The sequence below is a fragment of the Notolepis coatsorum genome (assembly GCF_963971535.1).
Source record: "Notolepis coatsorum genome assembly, chromosome: 17".
Taxonomy (NCBI): Eukaryota; Metazoa; Chordata; class Actinopteri; order Aulopiformes; family Paralepididae; genus Notolepis; species Notolepis coatsorum.
Window position 1 is genome coordinate 80629946 of NC_140181.1, and position 26048 is coordinate 80655993.

Below are 26048 nucleotides of genomic sequence, written 5' to 3' on the forward strand. Positions count from 1 at the left end.
GATGCGTGGTGTTTTATGGCAGGCATTAGCCTAACCTCTGATGCGTGGTGTTTTATGGCAGGCATTAGCCTAACCTCTGATGCGTGGTGTTTTATGGCAGGCATTAGCCTAACCTCTCTGATGTGTGGTGTTTTATGGCAGGCATTAGCCTAACCTCTCTGATGTGTGGTGTTTTATGGCAGGCATTAGCCTAACCTCTTTGGACGAGGTCCCAGACAGTGTGAAAGCTGGAGCTGAGCCAACCTCTCAGGCACGCAGGGCCACTGTGGACGGTGCATGTGGAGTGAGCCCTGAGGCCCGAGTGACACCCACCCCTCAGGTTCTTGGCTGGTATAGTGCAGTGGGTGGGGAGTGTGAGGCGGTGTAATTCTGGGGCTGGGCTTATCCTTTACATATATAACCCCCTGTGTCTCTCTCCTCTTGCCTTGCTCAGTGTCTCTCAGGGACTCTCTACCTGCTCTCCTCCACCGGCCTCCTCAATTGATTTGACAAGCTGTCTGTACTCCGTTACAGTCGAAACAACAAGATCATGGCCCAGCAACAACCGATCAGGTATGGACTGTTTCTCTAGACGCCCCCCAATACACTAAACAATATTTGGGGCGATGTGGATATTTAGTCAGAGGTGGAATGAAGTATATTACTTACGTAGAAGAGGAAGTACTGTTACCATCTGTAGTGAGAACTGTAGTGAGTACGAGTATTTGTTTAGAAGATTAAAAGTGAACGAGTAGCATGCTTCAAAGAAAGTACTCGAATAACTGATTACATGATTACTTGTGGTCTCTCAGATAGTTTGATGGGGTTAACTCCCCATGGTTTGGTGGATGGTTCCTTTTCAATAATATAAATTATTGTATAATTTAAGGAAGGTAATGTCCAGAATAACTGCATTCACAATCTGTCTGGAAATAATACTCAAGTAAATGTAGGAACTAGAAAATGACCTGAGTGGAAGTAAGTGTACAGACTTTGAAATGTTCTGAAAAGGTAATACTACTCAATTACAGTAACTACAATAAGTAATCAACTAGTTTAAACGACGTGGAGACTGCGTACAGGTGCAGGTCTGCCTCCACAAAGGGCCTAAAACTGTTTAACAAGTTGATTATTCCGCTTATACCATGGTCATTTGCCAACAATATAGAATAAAGGTATTTATTAAAGTCTTTTACACTTTGCCATCTCTGTGTTTTCCTTCCCGGTCGTTTGTTTATCAAGTTGATCAAGTCAGCTGTGCTTCGCGGCAGTTGATAAGGAGTAAAGCTTCGACAGCTGTGCTCTTTAATGTTGCTATGGTAACAGGCTGCATAGCGGATTCATTTAGAACAGAGATTAATCTTGAGCCGTTCACTGATTAATCTTGATCGCACACCTGCTGGCCAATCAGAAAAGAGTATTCACCCAGACCATGGTATAATTGTAATTAGTTACTTTCCATCTCTGTATTTAGTGTGTTCATATAATAATATCTGAATGAGAGTGGTGTGTTTAAATTATTCCAATCCATGGTCCTATGGTTCCTGTCTATTTAAAACGGAATACCTCTGACGATGCTATTCCTGTACTTTGAAATACTATAGTTTACTGCGTTTTTTTGTGAACATTCAATATCTCCTATAGCCATGACCGAGAGCATGCCCCCCCCCCCCCCCCCCCCAGTGCCAGAAGCTTTCCTCTGGGATATAAAGACATTATGTCGTTTTTCAGATCAATTCATTAAGATTGGTTTAAGATCAACGTATAGATGCATATGATGAAAAATAAAGGAAAAGAAAAGAAAGAATCTCATTTGAATGTAAAATTTAAGACAAAACATTCCATGAATCCACAAAGTCACGTTACCACTGTCAGCGGAGAGAATGCACCCAGCTCAGAGAACAGATTAGCATCTTGGTTCTCCGGTCCGTGAGTTTGGGAGAGAGTTGTTATGTCCATTTAGACTTAGATGTTAGTCTGTACTCTGTAGGAAAAAAAACATGTGGATCTTAACTGGCACAATGCCTGGGTGAATGATTCTCATATGTTGGTTTTAATTTACTGTATGAGTAGTTATTCTTGGACTAACAGATCCAGGTCATGCTCTCCCAACTGGGGGATTGGGCTGGGTATTGAAAATCGATTTTCTTATAGTATCGATTGAATTTTTTCAATACCTTTGAGTATCGAAAAATGCTGTGGTTTCAAAATTTGGTATCAAATGACACTGTAATTTAGATCTACGTTTCTGTTTCGTTATTTCTTTTATTCGCTATTGCCATTCATAATCCATCGAGGCACCTTGTGCATGCTGTCCTGAATGTGTCTGAGATCGCAAACGGCAAGTACCGCCGCCTAACGCCTTGCGGCCGCTATTGCACTCCATTTTAAACAATGTGGTCTGTTTTCTTGGCCGAGCTGCGGCGTGGGGGCGGGTTCTAAACACTCCGGCTAGACAAACGGTCACCACAGTTCCCTCGACGAGGGTCCCCGCCCGCCAGATCATCTGCAATGCTGGATAACGTTGGACAAACGATCGCGATGAAAATTTGGAATGGCGATCAGATAATTGGATTATTCTTTTTGCAGTACATCAGATACAAGGTAAGGACTATATGTTACCAATCTTGCGTTGATCCGATGATTTTTTTGCCGCGATTGCAGTAATGTATGCCGTTGGTGGCGCTCGAAGCATAGAATACACAGGGAAACATAATACCGATAATCTAGCGTTGATTTCAGATTGATGCAATAAGCAAGCGAGAAATGGCACGATAAATAGTGAAATTCAGATACGGGCTGTTTTGGCTGCGTTCCCTGGGATTACACAGAATCGCTCTGGAACTATGCTCGTATTCACCACGGTATAAAACGGAAATGTATTGATGAAAAAAAATTCTGTTTTTTGCATGTTGACCGGAAGAAACTCACTGACAATCGACGGCGTTATTAGATCCATAGCTCTAATATTTAATATAGGTTTAGGCTACCACTGCAAAACACCGCTATTTATCTCATTGAACAGAGCGTTGGCACTAAAGGCCCACAGTGCCCCCTGCTGAACGGCACTTGATGTGTTAACTGGGGGACATTTAACCATCAGAAACGGAAAATAATATTTACAACAGTATTACATAACAGTAATAGTATACATTAACCTGTTTTATTATTATTTAAAAAAAAATTAATCTCTTTTTACACAGCCTATATGATTACGAGCCAACCACGTTTAGTGCTATTTAGCAGCCTTTTTGTCAAGAGTGTAGAATAGCAGGCATTTGCACACACCCCACCTTCCCTCCCCTGCTAAATCAGGTGTGTTCCTTTTATACAGCCTGTAGTGACTAATATGTAGGCTTTTCACATGCATAATTCATGATGACAATTTAAGACAAGCTGTCTCTAGGCTTTTGAAAATGTAGAGGAGACCTTGCTCGACATGGAGCAGCCGAGATATGAGAAAAGTCGAGGCAACTCTTTTTGAAAAAACTTTTTTGATGACTGTCCTACAATCGTCCTTCATAACATAACATAAAAAACATTATTTTCCAGAATAATAATATGAATATCTGTGTAATAAGAATATCTGTGTCCATCTCATTATCCGTGCTTTCCCAAATTCCTATTCGGATTCGGGCTAATCCTTAGAGCCAATAAGCATGTTTCTTCCAAGATTTTTGTTCAACCACAATCCCAAATCATCCAAAATGTAACAAAGCCTCTGATTGGCTCACACAGCACATAAAGTAAGGTATCAAAAATACTTTTGCTTTGGTCTTGGTATCGAATCCCAGGTATTGGTATTGGCACTGATATCTAACATTTTCAAACGATAATCCAGCCCTACTCCCAACATTCTATAGCTCTATTTTAGTGTTTGATGATCCTATTCTCACATACAAATCAGTTTACAGATGGGCTCGGTTGGATGGTTCATCGATGTATAAAAAGCATATAGACCACCCATCCCCTCCAACCTACCTGCAGACACATAGATAAAGTATTCATGTGTTTGATCTGTGTTCACAGTCTCCCAGCCAAGCTGATTAATGGAGGTGTAGCAGGCATGGTGGGAGTCACCTGTGTCTTCCCCATCGACCTGGCCAAGACACGCCTGCAGAACCAGCGCAGCGGGCAGCAGATCTACAAGAGCATGTAAGACCCGCACTGAAATAACCTGTCTTCGTTTGCATTATGTGTATTTACATTTTTGACTGACTTTATCTCACCAGATTTTCACATTGGTTTGCATGGTTATTTTGCCTTTGACTTGTGGTTTCAAAGTACCATCTAAAATCTTGATGAAAAAGAGTGAAAGCTATCGAGGCCATGCTGGGGAATGGCCAGCCTAGGCAGATTATCAGTAATTATCTGTTGTCACAGACCACACAACCTCTATTGTGAGTGGGTCTGGTACTGTAGTCCCCAGTTTGATGGCACTTCCAAGAACACACACACACACACACACACACGTCACACACACACACGCACACACAGAGATTGTATGTATTCATGAGGAGTGTGTGCGTGTATACTGTAGATTTATTACATGCTTCACTAGATGTAATAATCCTCTTTGTTCCCCCCCCCCCCCCCCCCCCAGGATGGACTGTCTCATTAAGACTGTTAAATCAGAAGGCTACTTTGGCATGTACAGAGGTAAGACTACACACCATGAAGACATGCATGTTAGGCAGGGACTACAGATGAAAACTAGCTCATTAGCTAACTCTGGCACATTTACATTGATGTGGAAACTGCAGATGTTGATGAATGTGCACTGTCCCTGGGTAAAGAAATAAACGAAAATAAAAAATAAATAAAAGACTAGTACAACTGTGTCTGTATGTGTAGAATCAGTTGGAATCCCATAACACAGGATATCATCCCCTCCCCCTCATATACTACTGTAGGCATGTGTCTCTTGCTGTGTAAAGTTCTTGTGTTCTTGGCTCGAGAGTCAGTGTAACTACAGATAAACAGTCTTGAAAAGATAGATTACTGATATACCCCATTGGTGTTGCCAAGGAATTAAATGGGAGCAGTGATGATGTGCCACAGCGAGTAGGCTCTCAGGGTAGGGGAGAAACATGACATGCGGCCTCCTTTGATAAAGCATTGGGCTGAATGGCTGCGAAGGTATTGTCGCTACACACCCATCTGTTATCTGGGTTTGTTCCTGTTGCTCAGTGTTAGATGCACCGACCTGTAATTTAAAATGTTACTGTAGGCCAAGGTCTCTGTGCAGTGTGTGTGTGTGTGCCAGTAGAGGCTAGCCATAAGACGGCCCCCAGCTGAAAGCAAACCATTTAAAGGAACACACCAACATTATGGGAAATGTGCTTACCGTCTTCTCCAGTCAGACAAGAAGATAGATGCAAATGTCCTCTCTTTCCGGAGTTTTAAGCTAAGCTAGCTGATCCACGTATCAACTACTGATGCACGTACTTTATATTCCATTCATCCTCGCCTCAACTCATTTGGCAACTTCTGTGGTTCAAATAGTAGAAATAATTTTATATATATATATATATTTTTTTTTTATAAACGTGATGCCTCTTCTGTCTCAGCTGCACATCTCTGCTTTGCAGCGTTCACTGTCTGTCTGTGTGTGTACATACAGTATATCACAACCTAACAGAGATTAGTTATTCCTATAGACACTTTCTAATTCCTCATGTTGTTATTGTTGTTGAATTTCCCTGAATTCCCCCAAGGGGATCAATAAAAGAATATCTTATCTAATCTTGTTGTAGGGGCGGCAGTGAACCTGACCCTGGTGACCCCTGAGAAAGCCATCAAACTGGCCGCCAACGATTTCTTCCGCCACCAACTTAGCAAAGATGGGTGAGTTTAGACACTGCGATGCTCTGAATGACCTGTGTGAAAAACGAATGTATCCTGTGCAGCGTGTGACTCTCCGGAGTGTCTCCGGTGTGTTCAGTGGCAGGCTGAACGTCTTCAAAGAGATGCTAGCAGGCTGTGGTGCGGGGATGTGCCAGGTCATTGTCACGACACCCATGGAGATGCTCAAGATCCAGTTGCAGGATGCGGGCAGGCTAGGTAAGGCAAATGGCAGCCATTTTGGATCCAAACACACATTGGTGAAAATAATCAAAACAATTGGTCAAAATGAACAAGGAAGTGTAACTTGACAGTAGCAATGTCTTCCTTGTCTCTGTACCAGTGGCCCAGCAGAGGATTATGCCCAGTTTAGTGCCAGCTATGAAAATGGGGGGCACCAGCGCCATGCTGAGCCGCTCCTACAACGCCAGCCCTGCCCAGGTCAGCAGAGTGTCCGCCACGCAGATCACCAGAGAACTGCTGAGGACAAAGGGAGTCACAGGACTGTACAAGGGGCTGGCCGCCACTCTGATGAGGTGATATACACCGGCTAATCACTGATCTACACACATACCTTCTGCCTCGATAGGGACTAGATCTATAGACGTTTTAATTGACCTATTTTAAACCCTGCCCTCTTTTCTTGATCCTCCAATCACAACTGTTGCTAATCACTGATCTCTACACACATAACTAGGATTCTGCCTCTATAGGGAGGTGTAGTGGTTAGGTTATTGCTGTTTTTGGCCGGTCCACCATCGTGAAAATGCAATGTAATTCCCCATTGACCATTTCTAAATCGTCTCGTTTAAAACAAATAAAGCATTAACATTTGCATGGTGTACCTTTCTGTGCGTATTCATCCACAATCTATAGCTCAACATGAAAATATTCGCAATTAATCATAAAAGATAATCGCCAAATTTAATTTCAACCAAAAATGCTTAACACTTTTAGCGCCAGCCGTTTAAGCCATCCTTGTACTCATTGCACCACCGCTGTAAGAGATAGGGATTTTCACTGTGCGTCGCGGTGTTTGCAGGGCTATATCTATATTCTATATTATAGCTATGGAGACAATACTATGGCTCATTTGACATTAACTATCCATCGTTCAACATGTGAAAAAGAATAACATTTTTTATGTATACGTTTGCGTGTTATACCGTGGTGAATATTGTATAGTTTCAGAGTGATCCTGGCTAATTCCTGGTAACTGTGCTATGGAGCCATATGTGAATTTTGCTAAAAGCGTTCGCGTTGCTCGCCTGGACACGCTACTGTTTCCAAATTAAAGGTATATAATAGGTATTATGTTTCATCATGAATGCATGAAAGGGGGGAGGGGGGGTCGTTTTTTGATGCTTTGATCGTCAGCAACGGCATACGCTTTGGAGTATGTTACATATGATCGTTGCGATCGATGTGAAATCATTGTTGGATCAAAGTAGGGTTGATGTCATATAGTCCTTACCTTTACCAGGGGGTATCCCAAAAAGAATATTCCAATTGTCTGATTGCGATTTCCAGTATTGATGTTGATCGGGTCCCTGACATGAAGTGGCACAAGATATGCCTCAAATGTGCTGAACGCGTTTCGAAGTGGTCGGATGAAGCGATTTACTTGGCTTGATCTAAATTCTCCGCCCCGGACGAAATTAGATGTGACACACAGTGTGAAATAAGGTTTCAAAGGGTGGGCGATACTGCCACCTAGCAGGATGCAGCCGGTATTGCACTCTAGGGATCTCAGAATGATTTCCTATGGTAACACCGACGTCCGTGAACCTGTAATGAATAAAAAAAAATTAATAAAAGAAAAAACGGCCAAAACCCGACTATACTCGGGTATGGCGCTCAACCGCTGGCGAGATAACCCGACTTTACTCAGGTCTGGTGCCCAATGAGTTAAACAATAATGTTAGTGATAGAAGGGAACTTGTTTTGTGCAAAAATGGAAAGCTTTTCAATATTCATGAGGCAGAATTGTTACAATAACCGATAATCCATTTTCCCAATGATAAATCCCTATACGAGTGGACCTCGCGGGCGGTCCAAAGCGACGTCAGTCTACACCTCCCTATAGGGACTAGAAAAATATTTCCTTGATCCTCCAATCACAACTATTGCTTAAAAGAGGGCAGGGTTTGAGATAGGTCAGTTGACATGGTAAGGTGTAAGGTATGCTTTACTCTCTGTTGGACTTGATTTATTAAACAGACTGATTGCTCCTTCAGGGACATCCCGTTCTCTGTTGTGTACTTCCCCCTCTTCGCCCACCTGCACCAGCTGGGCCGTCGCTCGCCAGACGACCCCTCTGTGCCCCTCTACTGGTCCTTCCTGTCTGGCCTCCTGGCCGGATCCATCGCCGCTGTGGCCGTCAGCCCCTGTGACGGTGAGTGGTTAAACCTGGGCTACTTGGGTCCATATTTGGTTATATATACTATGTGGGGACATCCGTTTGCATTAGTTGAGTTTAGTTCTCTGTGTGCTCAAATGAAAAATAAAAAAATTATGTCTTAAAGGAAATCAAATGATGAAAAAATAGCAATCCCTACAGTATCTGCAATCCTTATCTCTACTTTTTCATCTACATCATTTCATTTAGCTGTAATTAACACAACACAAGGACTCAGTGTCCTCTGATGACATCACAGGAGGAGATATTCAAACTCATTAACCCTCAATAACTTTGCTACTAAATAATCTTCCTTGCCCATATTACTACCTATATGCTAGTATGTCTTTACTACTATGCATTCAAGTTCAACACTGTTTGACAAACATTGTTACTCAGCTGAAAGAGTTGTACCCTTCCTGCTGACTTGTCATACAGAACTTTGCTTTGGATAAAAGCGTTCAGCTAAATGACTAAATGTAAACGTGTACTAACGTTTTTTTGGCTAAGTGCCCCCTTAAGCTAACATGAGCTCTATACCGTGTGCAGTGGTCAAGACGAGGCTACAATCCCTCCATAAAGGAGCAAACGAGGAGACCTACAACGGAGTCGTGGACTGTGTCAGGTAACACACTCACGTCTCTCTGCAAATATAAACACCTGGAAACCGTGACAATGTTCCACCACGTCCCGCTTCCTGAGGGACACGGGCCTGTAGGTAGTCTAAACGGTTCTAAATGTGTTATCCTCACCTCTCCCCCTTTGCAGAAAGATCCTGAGGAAGGAGGGTCCCGGGGCCTTCCTGAAGGGGGCCAGCTGCAGGGCGCTGGTCATCGCCCCTCTCTTCGGCATCGCCCAGGTCGTCTACTTCGTGGGAGTCGGAGAGTTCCTGCTGGGCTACAGCCCATACGGCATCTACTCTGCCTAGAACAGGCTGCTTCCTGGAGTCCTCTGCTCTCAAAACGACAGGCAGCTACGCACAGCTCACTGTTCACCTTGTTTATCGTGGGAGGTCTTAGGGAATGCTAAAGGGGACCAGGTAGACACCATTTTGTTTCAAAATGGCATCCAATTCTGTCTGTAGCATGCCTATTTGGCTTACTTGACTATAAGTTTCAATTACTTGACTGTGATTGAAACTTCACTCGGGAAGTAAAGAAAGACAGAAATGTTATGAGTCTGTTTTTCCTGAAAAGCTGCCCCTTTTGATTTTTCCCTCAATGAGGGACCGGGGGTAGTCCAGTCCGATTCATCTCAGCTCTCCTCCTCTCACCCTCCTTTCCCTGGGTAACGCTCCGCCCACGTGCCCCAGTATCCTCTTACCTCCGACCCTTCGCCTGTAACCCTAACCTGTGTACCGCTCCCCACACGTCTCATCTTGGTCACCGTTAGGTCTCGGGGTGATTGGTATCGCCAGGTGACAGGGAGAGAAGAGAAGATGTTGTCCGAATTCCAGCAGAGGCAGTGGACGAAAATCAATACCTTGCTTGTACTTCTCTGATCCTGTTTTAAAGGGTTATGTATTGTATGGCACTGGGCTACTGATATGGCCTGCGTTTTCTTTGTATATAAATATATATATGTATTTCTTTCCCCCTAACATGTCTAAAGGAATCATTGTTTGTTTTCCTCAAAATGGATGTCACTTAAAGGACCATACTGGTTTAATTTGTACTTCTCGCCATTACCATAGATTATCTGTGTCTTTAACTAATTTTGTGTGTGTAGTTGTATAAAACACCGTACATCTATGACCACAAAATCTGTTAAAGACGGGCGATCTCCAGCAATGGTGAGAAGTCACAACTAGACTGGTACGTGGTACGTCCTGCTGCCAAGAGGAGCTGAAAAGGTTTTTAGGTTGGATGTCACTGGGGGTATTTATGTCTAAATTGGTTTCACTCTTCACTCATTCCGTCACATGGTTACGCATATGCATACTATATGTATTTTGGGTCAACATGGCCATAGCCTATCTCCTCATTATATTCCAGATCAGCATTATAAGTAGAGGTGATGATTCTGATTTAGATGTTTGAGCTGCCAATTGGGTCAGTCTTCTATGCAAGAGAGTTGGATGACGTTCCACTTGTGCTCTACCCCAGGCTGTGACGTCCAGGCGTAGGGACAGTCCTGAGTTAAGAGTGTGTGTGATTGGGTTTGGTAGAAAGGGCTCTGTAATGTAATTCTACTGTACTCTATCCTGGTTATGCAACTGTCACTCTTGTGGGCCCCAGTGTTAGCCATACAATGACTCACATAGCTGTCTTTGGAGAATCACTTTTTTTTGTCTTTGTTTAAAAAGAGGTCGATGCCAACAGCTTGGTATTTGAAATGTTTTGTGGGAAACGGCTGTAAGCCAAAATAATCTTTGTCCACTCCAATAAATGACAGTAGATATGTGGTGGAAAGCGAGCTGTTTGAATCGACTGAAGAGGAGGCCTTTTTATATTCTTTGTTGTTGGGACTTGCTACTGTACATTGGGACCAAGGTGACACATTTTCCGGCCACTCTATCCTAGCATGTCAGTGTCTGTGGCCAGCGTTGTTTTCGGTCGCTGACACACTTGCACTCGTAATACTGTACTAACGCAGAGAGTTTTTCACAGGTGAACATGGGTGCAATGCTGGGTTGCATCCTATAGTGTCTCCTGGGAAAACTTGTGTGGGTCCCGACATTACGAAGTGGTTTCGACACGTTTGTTTGTCAGTACTGTACATGTTTTTCTATAAGTATTGATCTGAAACTGAGCAGTGGGGAAAGTCTGAAATCTCTGGGTGAGGTGAACTTAACGCTACGAACATCAAACACTGCATCCAAGCATTCACAGCTAAATGTGAAGCATCCGACCGCCAGTCGACCGTCTGCTTTCTTAAAGACGTTTAATCTCTGGACGTCACAAGAACAACAACCACCACTTCCTAACTGGAAATGTATATTCTTCAGTTTCGCTCAGTGCCTGTTTTTTCAGATAAATGAATACAGAATAAATATTTATAACTGAAACCCAATTTGTTGTCCAATTTGTTGAGTCTGAAGTTTTGTACAATACAGTTTTGTACCGTAGTCCACGCAGAGGTTTAGTCTAGGTATCCTAGGTAAAGGTGTTGGAACAGGGTTGAGCGTAACTTGCAGACACTTTTTCTGATGCAATATTGCAACTCTTCCACGTGTGCAGCCTTGTGTGTGTGTGTTGGTGCTCGAGAACATGTGTGTTCTGCAGTGCGGGGGTAACCCAACCCCCCTGGCAGGCCTAGAGGCTCTACTGCGCGGCACGCAGAACTGCCATGTGCAGCTGTCCTGTGAGCTCTAACGCAGAAAGGTGAAACTTCCAATAGAGAGCGGCGTCACGCTGCCAGGCCTGGAACCCCTTGTGCAGATGACGCCGAGCTTAACCAGCAATCATCAAATTGTTTATAGCAACAGCCTGGAGGAGGAGTTGCTGTAGAAGAGAAGGGCATGCGTTCACAGCAGGGGGCATCCCGGTACTACCAGTGTCTTGCCAACAGACCAGTGGGGGAGGGTTACGACTAGTTGTTGAGGGAACAAACAAAAAAGCGGCAGACTTGTTCTCTAATTTGCCTATGTCCTCCCTCCCGGTGTCACATCCCCGCTTAAAGGAACATAACAACATTATGACAAGTGCACGGACAGTCTTATCCAGGGTGAATGTACTGCATTTATCCAAAGTTGGACCACACTAGGGCTGCACGGCTTTGGGAAAATATCTAATTGCGATTTTTCGTACATATATTGCGATAAAATGTGCGTTTCTTTTTTAGCAGCTCAACGAAGGTTTATTGTAAAATGCGGCTTGCATCTGGCCTACGTGGTGGGTCTGCCCAACGGTACCTTTTTTCAGTACATTACTCTCTCTGAAGTCTAAACTTCACAACACACAACCTACCTCCCCCAAACCTTTCCTACAACAATTATTTTTATGTTGCATGATCATGTATACATTTATTATGTATTATAATTGTTTTATGTTTAAATATCAACATTATCTGGCCATCCTCACACACACAGAAAGGGAGAATGGCTTATAGTAGACTTAATGATTTTAGATTAGATTTCAGCTAATGAAGCTAAATGTTTATTATCATCAACTATCCAGTACAGCATGTGGGCATTCAGGAATGACGAGGATGCAAAGCTTGTTCGACGCGTTGGAGTTTTCACTACACATAGAAACAGCGTGAAAAGAAAAGCAGGGATTTATTTCAAAATGTTCAGTTGCTATTGCATGCACTTATTTGTGTTTCATTACACGTATATGTGCATGCTTACCTTACATGTTTCGCCTGTTTTATTGCAAGACTACTATCACCGACATCTAAAAAGGAGATCCCCCCTTGAACGGCCCTTCTAAGGTTTCTCTCCTCCACATTGCCTGTGGTTAATATTTTTTCCTATTGCTAGGTTTTTAGTGAGTTTTTCCTTACCTTCGCGTGGGGTATGTCTGGGAGTGTTGCATTCATTCATTTAAAATGTTTGACTTCATAGGGTTTTTGTTTTGTTCTTGATTCATTGTGATGTTTCTTCTTGACTTGTTTAAAGAAGACGTGTCCGGCCCATGGGGACATTAACGTGTGTTGTCGGGCCTTACAAATACATTAGATTTGATTAATCGTTCAGCCCTAATTCACACACCAACCACCTCTAATGTAAATTACCCAGTATGGTTGTCAATATCCCAATGTACCCAACCCCCCCCACCCAACCTCCTCCAATGTACAGTTTCTACGTCAAATGTATATACTCCCTTTTCTTGACTCTTTTTGTATCACAAACAGTACTGTATTTGCAAATCTGGTATGTCATAAATGTATAGATGTAGCAGTACTGTCTATCTGTATGTCATACATGTCCTGATGAATTGAAAATGGGGGACCCTGATGTAAACAAGACGAAAGTCTTTCTCTGGTCTGCATCCCCTTAACAATTGTGTGTATTGAGCTGTACTGTATTGTACCCATTCTGCAATCTGTTAATAAAGTTTTCAATCAATCAATCAATCATGTGACAACGCACAGTGCCGACCTGCTCATCGGGAGCAGTTAGGGGTTAAGTGTCCTGCTCAAGGACACATCGACAAGCTGCCCAGGAGGAGCCGGAATCAAACCGGGAACCTTCCAATTACTAGACAACCACTCTACCTCCTGAGCCACTGTCGCAGTTGGATAGCTTTCTACTGAACGCACAGTGAGGAAATTGGCATCTAGCTTCTTGTCTCTCTCTGGAGAAGATGATAAGCGCATTTTCCCATAATGTTGGCGTGTTCCTTTAAGAAGCGTCAGAGTCGGGAACACAAGAGGACAGCGGATATTCCAAAGCTGTGAAAGGGTCCGTTTTCTAAAAGGTCTGGTAACACCCCCCCCCCCCACACACGATGACATCATCCACTCCATACCCGCCTGCTACAGTCACCCACACGTTCTGCTGAAGCCAAACTACGACACGTCCCGTTCAGCGTCACTTGTGTACTGTACGTTTACATAACACTGATGACGAGGGTTACGCTCTGAGGTGACGCGTCGCTGTGGGGACGGTTTGACAGAGGAAGGATATGAATCACAAACCAGGACAAGGCTTTCACCTTTTCTGTGATAACAAAAATCATTTTATTAAAAATCACCTGACCTTTTAGTAGCCTCCCTTATTAATTACATTGGCAGTATTTAGCCTGGCAATGAGCTGTGGGAGATATTTTAGTACAGGGAGAGGTAGGGGGGCTGGTACTTCCCAGGACATGGGACCGGTGGCAGGCTGGAACTTTGAGACCCGAGACCCCAAGTGATATACAACGACTCTGAGAAATACTGGCGTCGTAACTGAAAGATATATCCGTGCAGCGGATTGCATGTCAGCTCCAGTCACTGTGGTTAAAGGCAACAGGGGTTATCTTAAAAAAAAAACAAAGAGACAGAAGTGGGTAAAAACTTAAAAAACTTTATTAGTTGTCAAACGTCTATCTTCCTGAGAAGCTTGGAATGCCATTAAAATAAATTAACACACAAATCAAAACGCAAACAACTCAACTGTCACACAGCTTTTTCGGTGTACAGTACAAAACAACTTCATTCTTTGTTCAAACAAATAAAAGATGGAGGAACACAGTAACCGCTCAGTGGAGAAGACGTCGCTTATCCTTCGACTGGTCTGGAATCAGTTCACACTTTTCCGTCGACAGGTCTGAGATCAGTTCACAGGCTCCTAAAACAGCCCTCGTTCTGCTCTGTTCCTAGTTCAGCCTCTAAACGCAACTTCATCACAAATTACAGAGCTTTTTCTGAACTAACATCTAGCCACTCTCTCTGGGCGTCAACACTTCTCCTGTCAGACTGAGCAGTCTCCTTACTTCATCTACACACCATACTAATAAAGACAAAAAGTAGGGATGCTCGATATTGGCTTTTTTACCGATACCGATATTCCGATATTGTCCAACTCTTAATTTACGATACCGATATCAACCGATATCAACCGATACCTGCAGGGTTTCCCCGTCCAAAAAACTGAATAATTTCAGGTAACTAATAATTTCACTGGATATATATATAACAAATATTGTTATTGTTTTTTTTTGTTTTTAAACCGATACCGATATTTTCCGATATCACATTTTACTGCCGATATCGGCCGATAATATCGGACATCCCTAAAAAGCTATTATTGACAAGGGCTGGGGTTCCCCTCGCTGGTTCCCGGCTGTATATGTACCGCTACGCTTTGCTTGCTTCATATCACAGCCGGGCTGATTTGACTGAGAGCTGACATCTTTATTTTTTTTTATCCTCTTTTTCTCCGCCTGATTTTCTATGCTTTTCTCCCCATCCCAATTTAGTCGTTATGCCAATTCCCCCCCTCCCCTACCTGGTCGTTGTGCGCATGTTCCCCCTACTGGTCGGTACAAGGGAAGCCTGAAGTCTACCACATGCTTCCTCAGACACATGTGGAGACAGCCAGCGGCTCTCTTTTCACCTGGCAGCGAGGACTCTCATTGGTGAAGTGTAACGCGTGGGAGGTCACGCTGCCTTCACCACTTCCTGCCTTTCGCTGAGCAGGCGCCCAGACCTGACCTGTAGGCGTCGCTGTCCACAACGCCAGATTACCACCCACGACTTCCCTCCCGCTAACTCAGCCAAACGAGTTAGTATGACGATCGGCCCAAGCCGCAGGCAATGCTGACTCCGGGAGTCGAGACCGCAGCCTCTTGCATTGGTGACAAGCGCAATCTCCGCTACACCACCCGACCGCCTTGAGAGCTGACATCTTGATTAGAATGTAAAAGCAGTTTATATTCACTCCCAAGTTTCATTCGATTCATCAGTAAACAAACAAGACTCTCTCCATTGAAATGTTGAGAAGTTGGTCCATTTCAACAACTTCGGGATAAGTGTTTGATTTTATGTTAATATAAAATGCTTTCGGGGTAAGTCAAATAAAACTATATGACGTACAGATGTTTCGGTCTATGTTCATTTGCCCGGCTGTGATATGAAGCAGGCAAAGTGTAGCGTACATCTACAGCAGGGAACCTGCGAGTGTTCCCACTAACATCTAAACGTTTAGATCATCTTTGCGAGACAACGGAAAAGAAAAGATGATCTGAGGCTGTGAGGCAGATAGTATAATGCTCATCCAAAAAAAGGTTTGTGGATCAAGCTGGTAATCCATCAAAAGCACAACACAAGTCTGCATAATGAAAGGGTCAGTGAATTGATCCGACGGTACCGTGCGTCGATCAATCAATCAATCATCTGAGCGGGAGCCTTTCAGTGTCCATTTCCAGACTTTTATCAATCCAGCCCAAGGGGAGGAGGAAAAGAAAAGCTTTCACCGACAGATAGGAGGAAGGATAGATAGAAGTGGGACAGGAAGAGTGAGACGCATCACAATAATAAAACACATCAAAACAATAATGGCGAGTCAAGCCACTTGTGCTACCGTTCGTCGTCGGATGTGTTCCGACAGTAAAATGCAGTCCAACTCTACAGACAGTATGTACACGCCTGCGAGCTACTCAATGCGTAGGTTTCTCCCTAGAACGTCTACTTCCCGACAGGCTGTTGATTAAAACGAGCGTGTTATACAAAAAAAAGAACGAAATATTAAAAAAGAAAGGCACGTTACAAAACTTGGGGCTGGCCGCGCGGAACGGCTCTGGCTAACTACGAACACCACCGCGGCTATGAACAATGTACACCTACTGCAAGCCCACGTGATGCGCGCTACACCGCTGCCACGCCGGCAACCCATAATATACAGCTAACGAACACATTCACACCGTATTTATTTACATAGTGGAGTCCTAACCCTGGGAATGCACCCCAATAGAGTGGACAGTGGCCCCCGGCCCGGGAGCCTTCTCTTCCCTCTCCCTCTTGTAGATCCGATGGGGTGAGATGGGCTTAAACACAAGATGGCTGTCACCCCGTCAGGCAAATGGCCTTCATGCCGTACGTGCCGCCTATCCGCTCTTCGGATCTATTTGAAGTGTATTTCTATTTCGGAGATGGGCCAGTGAGTCTGGTTGTGTGTGTGTGTGTGTGTAGGGGGTCTAGTGATAAGGCACAGGTACGTTCTCATTGGGTAGGAGAGACGGAGGTTGAATGTCACGGCGGCAGGGACCTCTAGCGCTCTTTACAGTAACGCGTACTCATCTGTAAACATATCCACATGGGCCTTGATTTACAGTCGACAGAGTCCTCTCTTACAGAAGCTCTACTACCACACCCTACCGAGAGAGAGAGAGAGAGAGAGAGAGAGAGAGAGAGAGAGAGAGAGAGAGAGAGATACCCCGTAGTTAGCAAAGACCAGGGGATATGGGCTGCAGGTGTTACCGGGTCAGGTGATCTCTCTCATAACTAGGAACGATTTTCAGAGGAATGGAGAAAAAGAGGGAACTTGGTTTGTTGTTTAGTTATTTTTTTCTTTTCATAAAAACCCTCAGTTCTTGAGTGTTGCGTTGACTGTAGCAGATCTAGCACTGTGGTTTTGTTGAGTGTGTGTATTTAAATGTTTACACAATACCCTCATCAACAATATTTGTTGTATTATTATAATCCAATATAAAGGATTTGTGATGGAAGCCGGATGAAAAGACTACTTCGGCTTAAAGCAGAAATTGTATTACGAGACAAAGACATAAAAAAAAGACGTGATATCACCTCGTAACTTGTCCTGGGAGGCGAGGCGCTGTGAAAACTAAGAAAGACATTGTGATGCGATACGTCGGCCACCACTCCTCGCCCCGCTCTTCCCAGCATATCAGGTGTCCATATCTGGACTCCCAGACACTCTCTTTGAACTTCTGCTCTCACATAACATAATATTACTGTGTGTGTGTTTGTCTATTTTGCACGTGTGCACGTGCACCTACACGTACTCGAGTGCAGATGCAGCTACTTTCAAAATCAATCGCTCTAGCGCCCCCCGTGGTCGAGGCACTAGCGCCCCCCGTGGTCGAGGCACTAGCGCCCCCGCGGTCGAGGCACTAGCGCCCCCGCGGTCGAGGCACTAGCGCCCCCACGGTCGAGGCACTAGCGCCCCCGTGGTCGAGGCACTAGCGCCCCCGTGGTCGAGGCACTAGCGCCCCCGAGGTCGAGGCACTAGCGCCCCCGTGGTCGAGGTACTATTGCCCCTGCAGGGGGTCGGGTGTGGAGACTGTGAAGTAGAGAGGGTCTAATATAACCCGCAGTACAGTGGGTTAAGACTTGGCCTATGAGTAGAAGCCAAGAGCATCATGAATAAGAAGCAGTGATGGTTCTCAGGGCTTTTAACACGATAACATCAGGAACGAGAGGCGACCTGTGAAACAGTCTCATTGGAATGTTGTGGCAGAGGAGTTACTCGGATTTACATTTGAACACAAAAGGTGTAAAGAGTAAAAAATGTAATAAATACAAGTGGAAGATCTGTCCCCGGTGTCGCCGCGCGATGTCGTCGAGGCACCGCAGGGTCGACAGGAGAACGGGTCGGCCCGAACCGCTCTGACTCCTGGGTGGTTGAAAGCTATGTTCTGTAATGGGGGGGGGGGGGGGGGGGGGGGGTGTTGATCTGAATTGGATCTGAAGGCTTTAATGGCTAAGCATGTGAGGGGTCAAAGATGGGGGAAGGGGTCAAGGGTCACGTTCCAGGTTTAGATGACCTCCCTGCTGTTGCGAATAGCACAGCACAGCACCATACTGAAGATCATCCCAATGATCTACAGGAAGCAGAAGAAGAAACAACTTTGACCAATGGCATTAAATCAGAATATAATCATGACACAGTCTCGTCTTTCAATCTGAATAGTGAATCCCTCCTTCATACTACAAAAGAAAGCCATAAGAATTGTGAACCAAACAGATTATTATGAACAGACGATTCATAAATTTAAGAAAATGTTCAAATATAAGGTGATACATAAATATAAAACTTATAATCCTAATTATATTTTATTATAATATAACTGTATATTACAACTGTGACAAATTTTTTATGTGTATACGTTTTGTATATTACTGTACACTATAACTATGAAACTTCCGTAACCTTTTGTTTTTGCTCAATTATGTTCTGAAACTTTTTAATTTTATTTTAAATTTGATTACACTTTTTCGGTAGCTTTTATTCATTTTTATATATATATATATATTTCCTACTACTGTACATATGTATGTATGTACTCATTGCTTTGTAAAAGAAGGCAGAAATAAAAATCATTCATTCATTCCTCAGTTCCAAACTCACCATCACTCCTGCGATGCCGATTCCCACGTAGCCGATAATGTAGAGCTTACTGTTGAAGAACTCCTCGATACCTGCTTCACAGTCCTGTGGGCCGGAGACGGGAGGAATCACACGGCGATTAACAAGGTGATTTGTAAAGAACCGTTAAGATGCTTTTAGGAAAACCCAGCCTAGATCTGTGGCAGATAGAGCACTACATTTCATTTAAAACGTTTATTTAACGAATCGAAAGGCAACTGAGGTTTCCCTCATTTACAGTCAGGTCGAGTGTAAATACAGAAATAAGCTAAAAAGAAAAGGCATATAAAATCACCTATGAAATCATAACAATAAGACAACAAGGTGAGACAAAAGTAAGGATAACAAATCACTTAAAACACATACAACTTGATTGACAAATGTTTTAAACTCACCTTGGTCTCCGCTGGGGGGTCCTCACAGGGGCTCGCTTTGGTTCCACAGCAGTTCAGCTGCGGGAAGGATGATGTCACGTCACACATTGATGACATCACATAGTCAATATCTTATTCACGTTTTATTTGTCACATATAAGGTACGTGTACTAGGGATGCCCCGATCACGTTTTTTGCCACCGATACCAATCACTGATCGTGCCATATCGGCCGATACACTGCCGATACCCATCGTTTTTGGTTTTCTTATAGCAGCTGGCAGTATTATACTGTAGGTCTAACACAGGCATTCTCAAAGTCCGGACTAAATGATCTAATCTATTCTTAGAAATTAAGTAAAGTGAATAGTACTGGGTGTTAAGCATAACCGTATCTAAGTTAATTTACTTCTGACCATTATAGTAAAAGTATTTTCCTATGAACTGAAACTCATAAGATCACATAAGGCTAGCATCATTGGCGTTCAGTTACAGCTATGAAGAAAGATAGCTAGTTAGCCAACAGCTGCAAAAACAAATGCCAATGATGTTATCAGACGTTGATATCAGGAGCTAGCCAGCTAGATAACATTAGACAACGCCTCATGTATTAAACTAAAGTGAATAGTTTACTGGGCCATTTTGTTTAAACAGTAACGTTAGCCAACGGAACAACAATAGCTAGTTAGCCAACGCTAGCCAACAGCTGCGAAAACGAATGGCAATGATGATATCAGACATTGATATCAGGAGCTATCAGTAGCTAGCCAGCTAGATAACGTTAGACAACGCCTCATGTATTAAACTAAAGTGAATAATTTACTGGGCCATTTTGTTTAAACAGTAACATTAGCTAGGTAGCTAACGTTAGCCAACGGAACTACGATAGCTAGTTAGCCAACGCTAGCCAACAGCTGCGAAAAAGAATGCCAATGATGATATCAGACGTTGATATCAGGAGCTATTAGTAGCTAGCCAGCTAGATAACGTTAGACAACGCCTCATGTATTAAACTAAAGTGAATAGTTTACTGGGCCATTTTGTTTAATGCTTCAGTTATGTTGAAAGAGGAGCTGCACTCCACTCTTGCCAGAGGGTTTGTTGACAAGATGGGTCTGTGAGGGGGAGGGGCAAGGCGTGCACTGCAGCAGCAGCGTGTGTGTGCCTGAGAGAAGACAGCGAGCGAGAACTCCGCTGAGAATTGGATGTTTTTCGCATGAGTCATCGATCGGTTTTAGCAATGGGCGAGTAGGAAGCATTATCGGAATTCCCCAATCTCATATTTATACTGATTATCGGCAAATACCGATCGCTGGCCGATCGATCGGGGCATCCCTAAAATGTACTGTACATTACAGTGAAATGCTTGGTTCTGTATGACCCCGATTGTGCTTTATACAGTAAAAAAAGTTTAAAAGTAAAGACAGACACTATACAAAATATACAATATACTAAAGTAAAATGTACAAAATGAAAAGATTAGGTAGAAGAGGTAGTGCAAATGTGTAGGAATAAATATATAAAATATGGTGTTGTAGTGGCTACTGGGACATTATAATTCACGGCATCCTAGCCTTAGGTGGTGTTGACTACATCTCCCGTGATCCTTAGCGGGGGATGACGTAGTTAAAGTGAGACGAATGAAAGATGAATGTGAGTGTTGTTGTGCGACAGTAGAGTGCGTATTAAAATAGTATTATTGCATCGGAACACGACTCCGTTTTCACTATTATTACCTGCATTCCTACATTGGTGACCCTGACGTTTCTCCTGGACGTATTTCGGAGATTACATTGAACATGCCTGATGAACAACAGAACGCGGATCGCGGCACTTTGAACGCCGTTTCACTCAAGCTGCCGGAGTTTTGGGAGCGGAGCGCCAACGCTTGGTTTGCACAGGCTGAAGCCCAATTCGCTCTGAGGGACATTACCGCGGACGCCACAAAGTACTACTATGTGGTAGCAGCCCTGACGAACTCAACTGCGGCGAGAGTAGTGAGTTTGCTGGAAAACCCACCTACACACGTCCCCCCAGAATTCACAAGAACTGGCCCCAAAAAACGCGGACGAGAAGGTGGGTGTTATGATTTCTCCCGCCTCCTGTTGGAGTTCTCGGACATCACAACACCCACCTTCTCGTCCGCGGCCACTAAGCATGGAGTCGTGCATTACATCTCCACGGAGGGCCCGCCAGTACATGCTAGGGCTCGTCGTCTCGACCCACACAAGCTCACCATCGCTAGGAATGAGTTTGCCTCCATGGAGGCACTGGGCATCGTTCGTCGGTCCGACAGTCCTTGGGCCTCGCCGCTCCATCTCGTTCCAAAGGCCAACGGCGGCTGGCGTCCGTGTGGCGACTACCGGCGCCTTAATGACGCCACTACACCTGATCGTTACCCGGTTCCACACATACAAGATTTTTCAGCCCACCTGGCTGGAGCGTCTGTTTTTTCAAAGGTGGATCTGGTGAGAGGATACCACCAGGTGCCGGTTAGCCCTCAGGACATCCCCAAGACGGCAGTTATAACCCCATTCGGGCTCTTTGAATTTTTGAGGATGCCTTTTGGCCTCAAAAATGCGGCTCAGACCTTTCAGAGGTTAATGGACGCCATGCTGCGCAACCTGTCTTTCGTGTTCGTCTACCTAGACGATATCCTGGTAGCCAGCACGTCCAAGGCGGAACACCTAACACACCTCCGACTCCTCTTCAGTCGCCTCAGAGAGCATGGATTAATCATCAACCCAGCAAAGTGTCAGTTTGGTCTGCCTGCCATGGACTTCCTTGGCCACCACATCACTACTGCTGGAGCGGTCCCATTACCAGTAAAGGTGGAAGCGGTGCTGCGCCTCCCACGCCCTACCACGGTTAGGGCCTTGCAGGAGTTCCTGGGGATGGTGAATTTCTACCATCGGTTCATCCCTCAGGCTGCCCACCTAATGCACCCCCTGTATGGGGCTCTCAAGGGCAAGACTCCCAAGCATGCCATCGCCTGGTCCGACGACATGTCAAAGGCGTTCTCGGATACCAAGGAGGCCCTTGCGAGTGCAACCATGCTGACGCACCCCGTGCCTGAGGCTCCCGTGGCATTGACAACTGATGCCTCGGATTATGCCGTTGGAGGCGTATATGAACAGTTGGTCGAGGGCATTTGGCAACCCCTGGCGTTCTTCAGCCGACAGCTCCGTTCTAGCGAACAGAAGTACAGCACCTTTGACCGTGAGCTCCTCGCCCTGTATTTGGCGGTCAGACATTTCCGTTTCCTGCTGGAGGCTCGCCCTTTCACTGTTTTTGTAGACCACAAACCATACATTTTTGCTATGTCGAAGGTGTCTGAACCGTGGTCTGCCAGGCAACAGCGCCATCTGGCTTTCATCTCCGAGTTCACCACTGACATCCAGCATGTGGCGGGGAAGGACAACCCCGTGGCTGACTGCCTCTCGCGGGCCGCCATTGGTGCTGTCCACCTGGGAATTGATTACGCCCGTATGGCTGCGGATCAGGTTTCAGACCCAGACATCCAGGCATGCAGGACGGCGGTTACTGGCCTCCAGTTGGCATGGGGGGGGAGGGAAGAACGGATCTCGGTGGATCGCCTGAAGCCTGCTCATCTGGATTTGGACCGCCCCATTGAGTTGGCCCAACCGCCCCGCCGCGGTCGGCCCCCTGGTAGGGCAGTCCCGACGCCTACTCTAGCTACGGCGGACCCCCGGACCTGCCGTCCGAGGCCTGTTCAGGGCCAGCCTACTGCTTTACCACTGCCTCGGGTTCCTGTGCCTGCCCAGGGGTACCGGAGTCGTTTTGGGCGGGTCGTCAGAGCCCCTGGACGTTTTTTGGGGCCAGTTCTTGTGAATTCTGGGGGGACGTGTGTAGTGGCTACTGGGACATTATAATTCACGGCATCCTAGCCTTAGGTGGTGTTGACTACATCTCCCGTGATCCTTAGCGGGGGATGACGTAGTTAAAGTGAGACGAATGAAAGATGAATGTGAGTGTTGTTGTGCGACAGTAGAGTGCGTATTAAAATAGTATTATTGCATCGGAACACGACTCCGTTTTCACTATTATTACCTGCATTCCTACAGTGTAATGTTTAAAAAGTGTTTAAATTGTAAAGTGAGTGAATGTTTAAGGTGAGTGTGTGCAGTGAATGTAGAATAGATAGGTTAGTGTTACAGTTATTTGCCAAATAAACTGAATAAAATGTGAAAATATGTCACACAATACATAATATTAGACAATATGTTTCTTTCTTCTCCTCCTACTCACCACTTTGTGGTACGAGTTGATCAACGTGCCGTTGTTGTTATCGTTGTACGTTTGTGAGTAGAAGTTCTGGACGTCCTCGATGATCTGCGAGAGAGACGACAAGCTGGTGAGTTTCTGAGGCTCACAGCGGAGAGGCATGAACTCACTTTGACAATGATTTTCTCTCTAAGCCGCTTCAGCCGAGATGCATCACCAGTACCTTGTCTTTGTTTAGGAAACCAAACACGCCGGCCGCCACCTCTGCTCCGAAGATGATCAGCAGACAAGCGAAGAACTGCAGAGACACAGGCACACGTTTACTTTTACATTTAGTCATTTACATTTAGTCATTCACATTTAGTCATTTACATTTATATGTAATCATTTACATTTAGTCATTTACATTTACATTTATATTTAGTCATTTACAGTTAGTAATTTACATTTAATACTTTAGCTGACACCGTTTATCCAAAGCGACTTACAAGTTCTGTACAACAGGTCAGGAAAGGTACAACTTTTTCAGCTGAGTAACAATGTTCATCAAACAGTGTTGAAACTTGGGTACTACAGTCTTGAGTGCATAGTAGTAAAGACATATATTAGCATAGTAGGTCATAATATAGGCCAGGAGGATTATTTAGTGGCAAAGTGCTTGATAGTAAAGGACAGTATGAAGGTTAGTGTGCGGTTTTTTCAGATACTGATTGAAAAAGTGCGTTTTTAGTCGGCGGTGGAAAATTGGTCGCGTTTCAGCTGTCCCGACTGGTGGGAAGGTTCGTTCCACGTCAGTACTACAGAGTACTGATTCACGTGAGATCCGCCGGTGCCACATTTCGGTACTGTAAAAATATAAATATATATATTTAATTTTTTACGTCCGATGATGTCAACGTTTTGTTTACCGCAAAACGAAACCTATGAAGTGTGCCGCACGTTCACACGCACAATACATGCTTACCTAGGATTTTACTTGATTCAACAACAAAGCAGTCGGGGCAATGGCAAGCCGAAAACGGTCGCAAGTGTTGTTACACTTTACAAAGCTAAATGCAAACAACGCTCGCTTCAATATTATATATATATTAACAAATTGTTCTAAATAAATAATAATGATAGATAATTTGAAGTTTGGATTTTTTTTAACTGAGGTAGGTAGATAACATTTTTAGAGATTAAAATACCGAAAAAAGGTACCATTGGGTACCGGTATCGATTCACAAGTACCGGTACCGGTTCAAATGTGAAAGGTACCCAAACCTAATTTATATAGCAGCTTTCATCCAAAGTGCTTTACAATTTATGCCTCACATTCATCCACTCACTCACACACCGACGGCGGAGGCGACCATGCAAGGTGCCGACCTACTGTAATCGTCAGGAGCAGTTAGGGGGTTAAGTGTCTTGCTCAGGGACACTTCGGCACGCTGCCCGGGAGGAGCCGGAATCGAACCAGGAACCTTTTGATTACAAGACGACGGGGCAAACCTGTGCGCTAGATGATTGTTGGAGACATTCTCGAGAACTACTAGAATATCTGACCACAGGGCGGGATCCACAAAGAATGGATTGCACGGTGCTAATTATGAATTGAAAATGGGGGACCCTGATGTAAACAAGACGAAAGTCTTTCTCTGGTCTGCATGCCCTTAACAATTGTGTGTATTGAGCCGTACTGTATTGTACCCATTCTGCAATCTGTTAATACATTTTTCAATCAATCAATCAATCACCTGCACGGTATACACACCAGCATACAAATAGAATAATGTATAATCTCAATCTCTCAGAAGGGTCCGTCTCTCGGAGCAAGATCAAATGAATGAAAGTTTGCAGTGCATAGAACGGACATTTATACACAGCAGCGCATCTCCCAAAAAGGCGTGATAAACAAACAATATATTTTTTGTGAAATAGTCATCAAAACATTGGGGATTCGTATGATGCTTCTGTCAATTAATTATTCAATATCTGTTCAGTAAGCCTACAGTAGCCTATATATATACTTGTTTTGTTTAAATAAAATTAAGGCACACAATTCCTATAAATGTGACTAAACAACGTCGTTTTGCCCTGAGGGATGATTTACAATAAAGTGCTATTAAAACCACAAGAAGTCGAGAGGGAGACCGCTGGGGCTGTTTAAATTTTTTATAAAACACAATTCACACAATTTGAATATACATTTTTACAATAGATTCTTTCACAATTAGATTATTAATTTGAATATAGAATATTCGTTGACAGCCCTAGTGTGTGTGTGTGTGCTCACCGAACCCAGAAGACACTGAGACTCTCTGACAGCTCCGCAACAGCCAAAGAAACCAACCAACATCACCAGACTGCCAGCGACTATCAGGATATACACACCTGGATACAAAGAGGGAGAGAGAGAGAAGAGGCAATTTAATACACAGTGCATACTTGCTGCAGCTCACTTTATCTAGCCG

At 44.3% G+C, this 26048-nt stretch overlaps 2 protein-coding genes across 2 annotated transcripts in view; one reads left to right on the plus strand and one right to left on the minus strand.

The window, feature by feature from the left end:
- Positions 1 to 440: 440 nt before the first annotated feature.
- Positions 441 to 9149, plus strand: LOC311244599 (mitochondrial glutamate carrier 1-like; the record flags this gene model as incomplete). The annotated part of the gene is made up of 9 exons (XM_084334195.1): positions 441 to 552; positions 4009 to 4134; positions 4583 to 4638; positions 5736 to 5826; positions 5924 to 6042; positions 6167 to 6359; positions 8061 to 8218; positions 8771 to 8846; positions 8990 to 9149. Exons 1-9 carry the CDS (start codon positions 530 to 532, stop codon positions 9147 to 9149), a joined length of 1002 nt encoding a protein of 333 aa, XP_084190321.1. The 5' UTR covers positions 441 to 529.
- Positions 9150 to 14160: 5011 nt separating this feature from the next.
- Positions 14161 to 26048, minus strand: part of tspan2b (tetraspanin 2b) — a 53969-nt gene continuing 42081 nt past the window's right edge. Inside the window, exons 3-8 of the mRNA XM_084332834.1 lie at positions 25871 to 25968; positions 23819 to 23893; positions 23620 to 23703; positions 19373 to 19429; positions 18960 to 19043; positions 14161 to 18432 (exon numbers count right to left, since the gene is read on the minus strand). Coding sequence (XP_084188960.1) covers positions 18367 to 18432; positions 18960 to 19043; positions 19373 to 19429; positions 23620 to 23703; positions 23819 to 23893; positions 25871 to 25968 — 464 coding nt within the window. The 3' untranslated portion in view covers positions 14161 to 18366. The remainder of the gene's footprint in view (positions 18433 to 18959; positions 19044 to 19372; positions 19430 to 23619; positions 23704 to 23818; positions 23894 to 25870; positions 25969 to 26048) is intronic.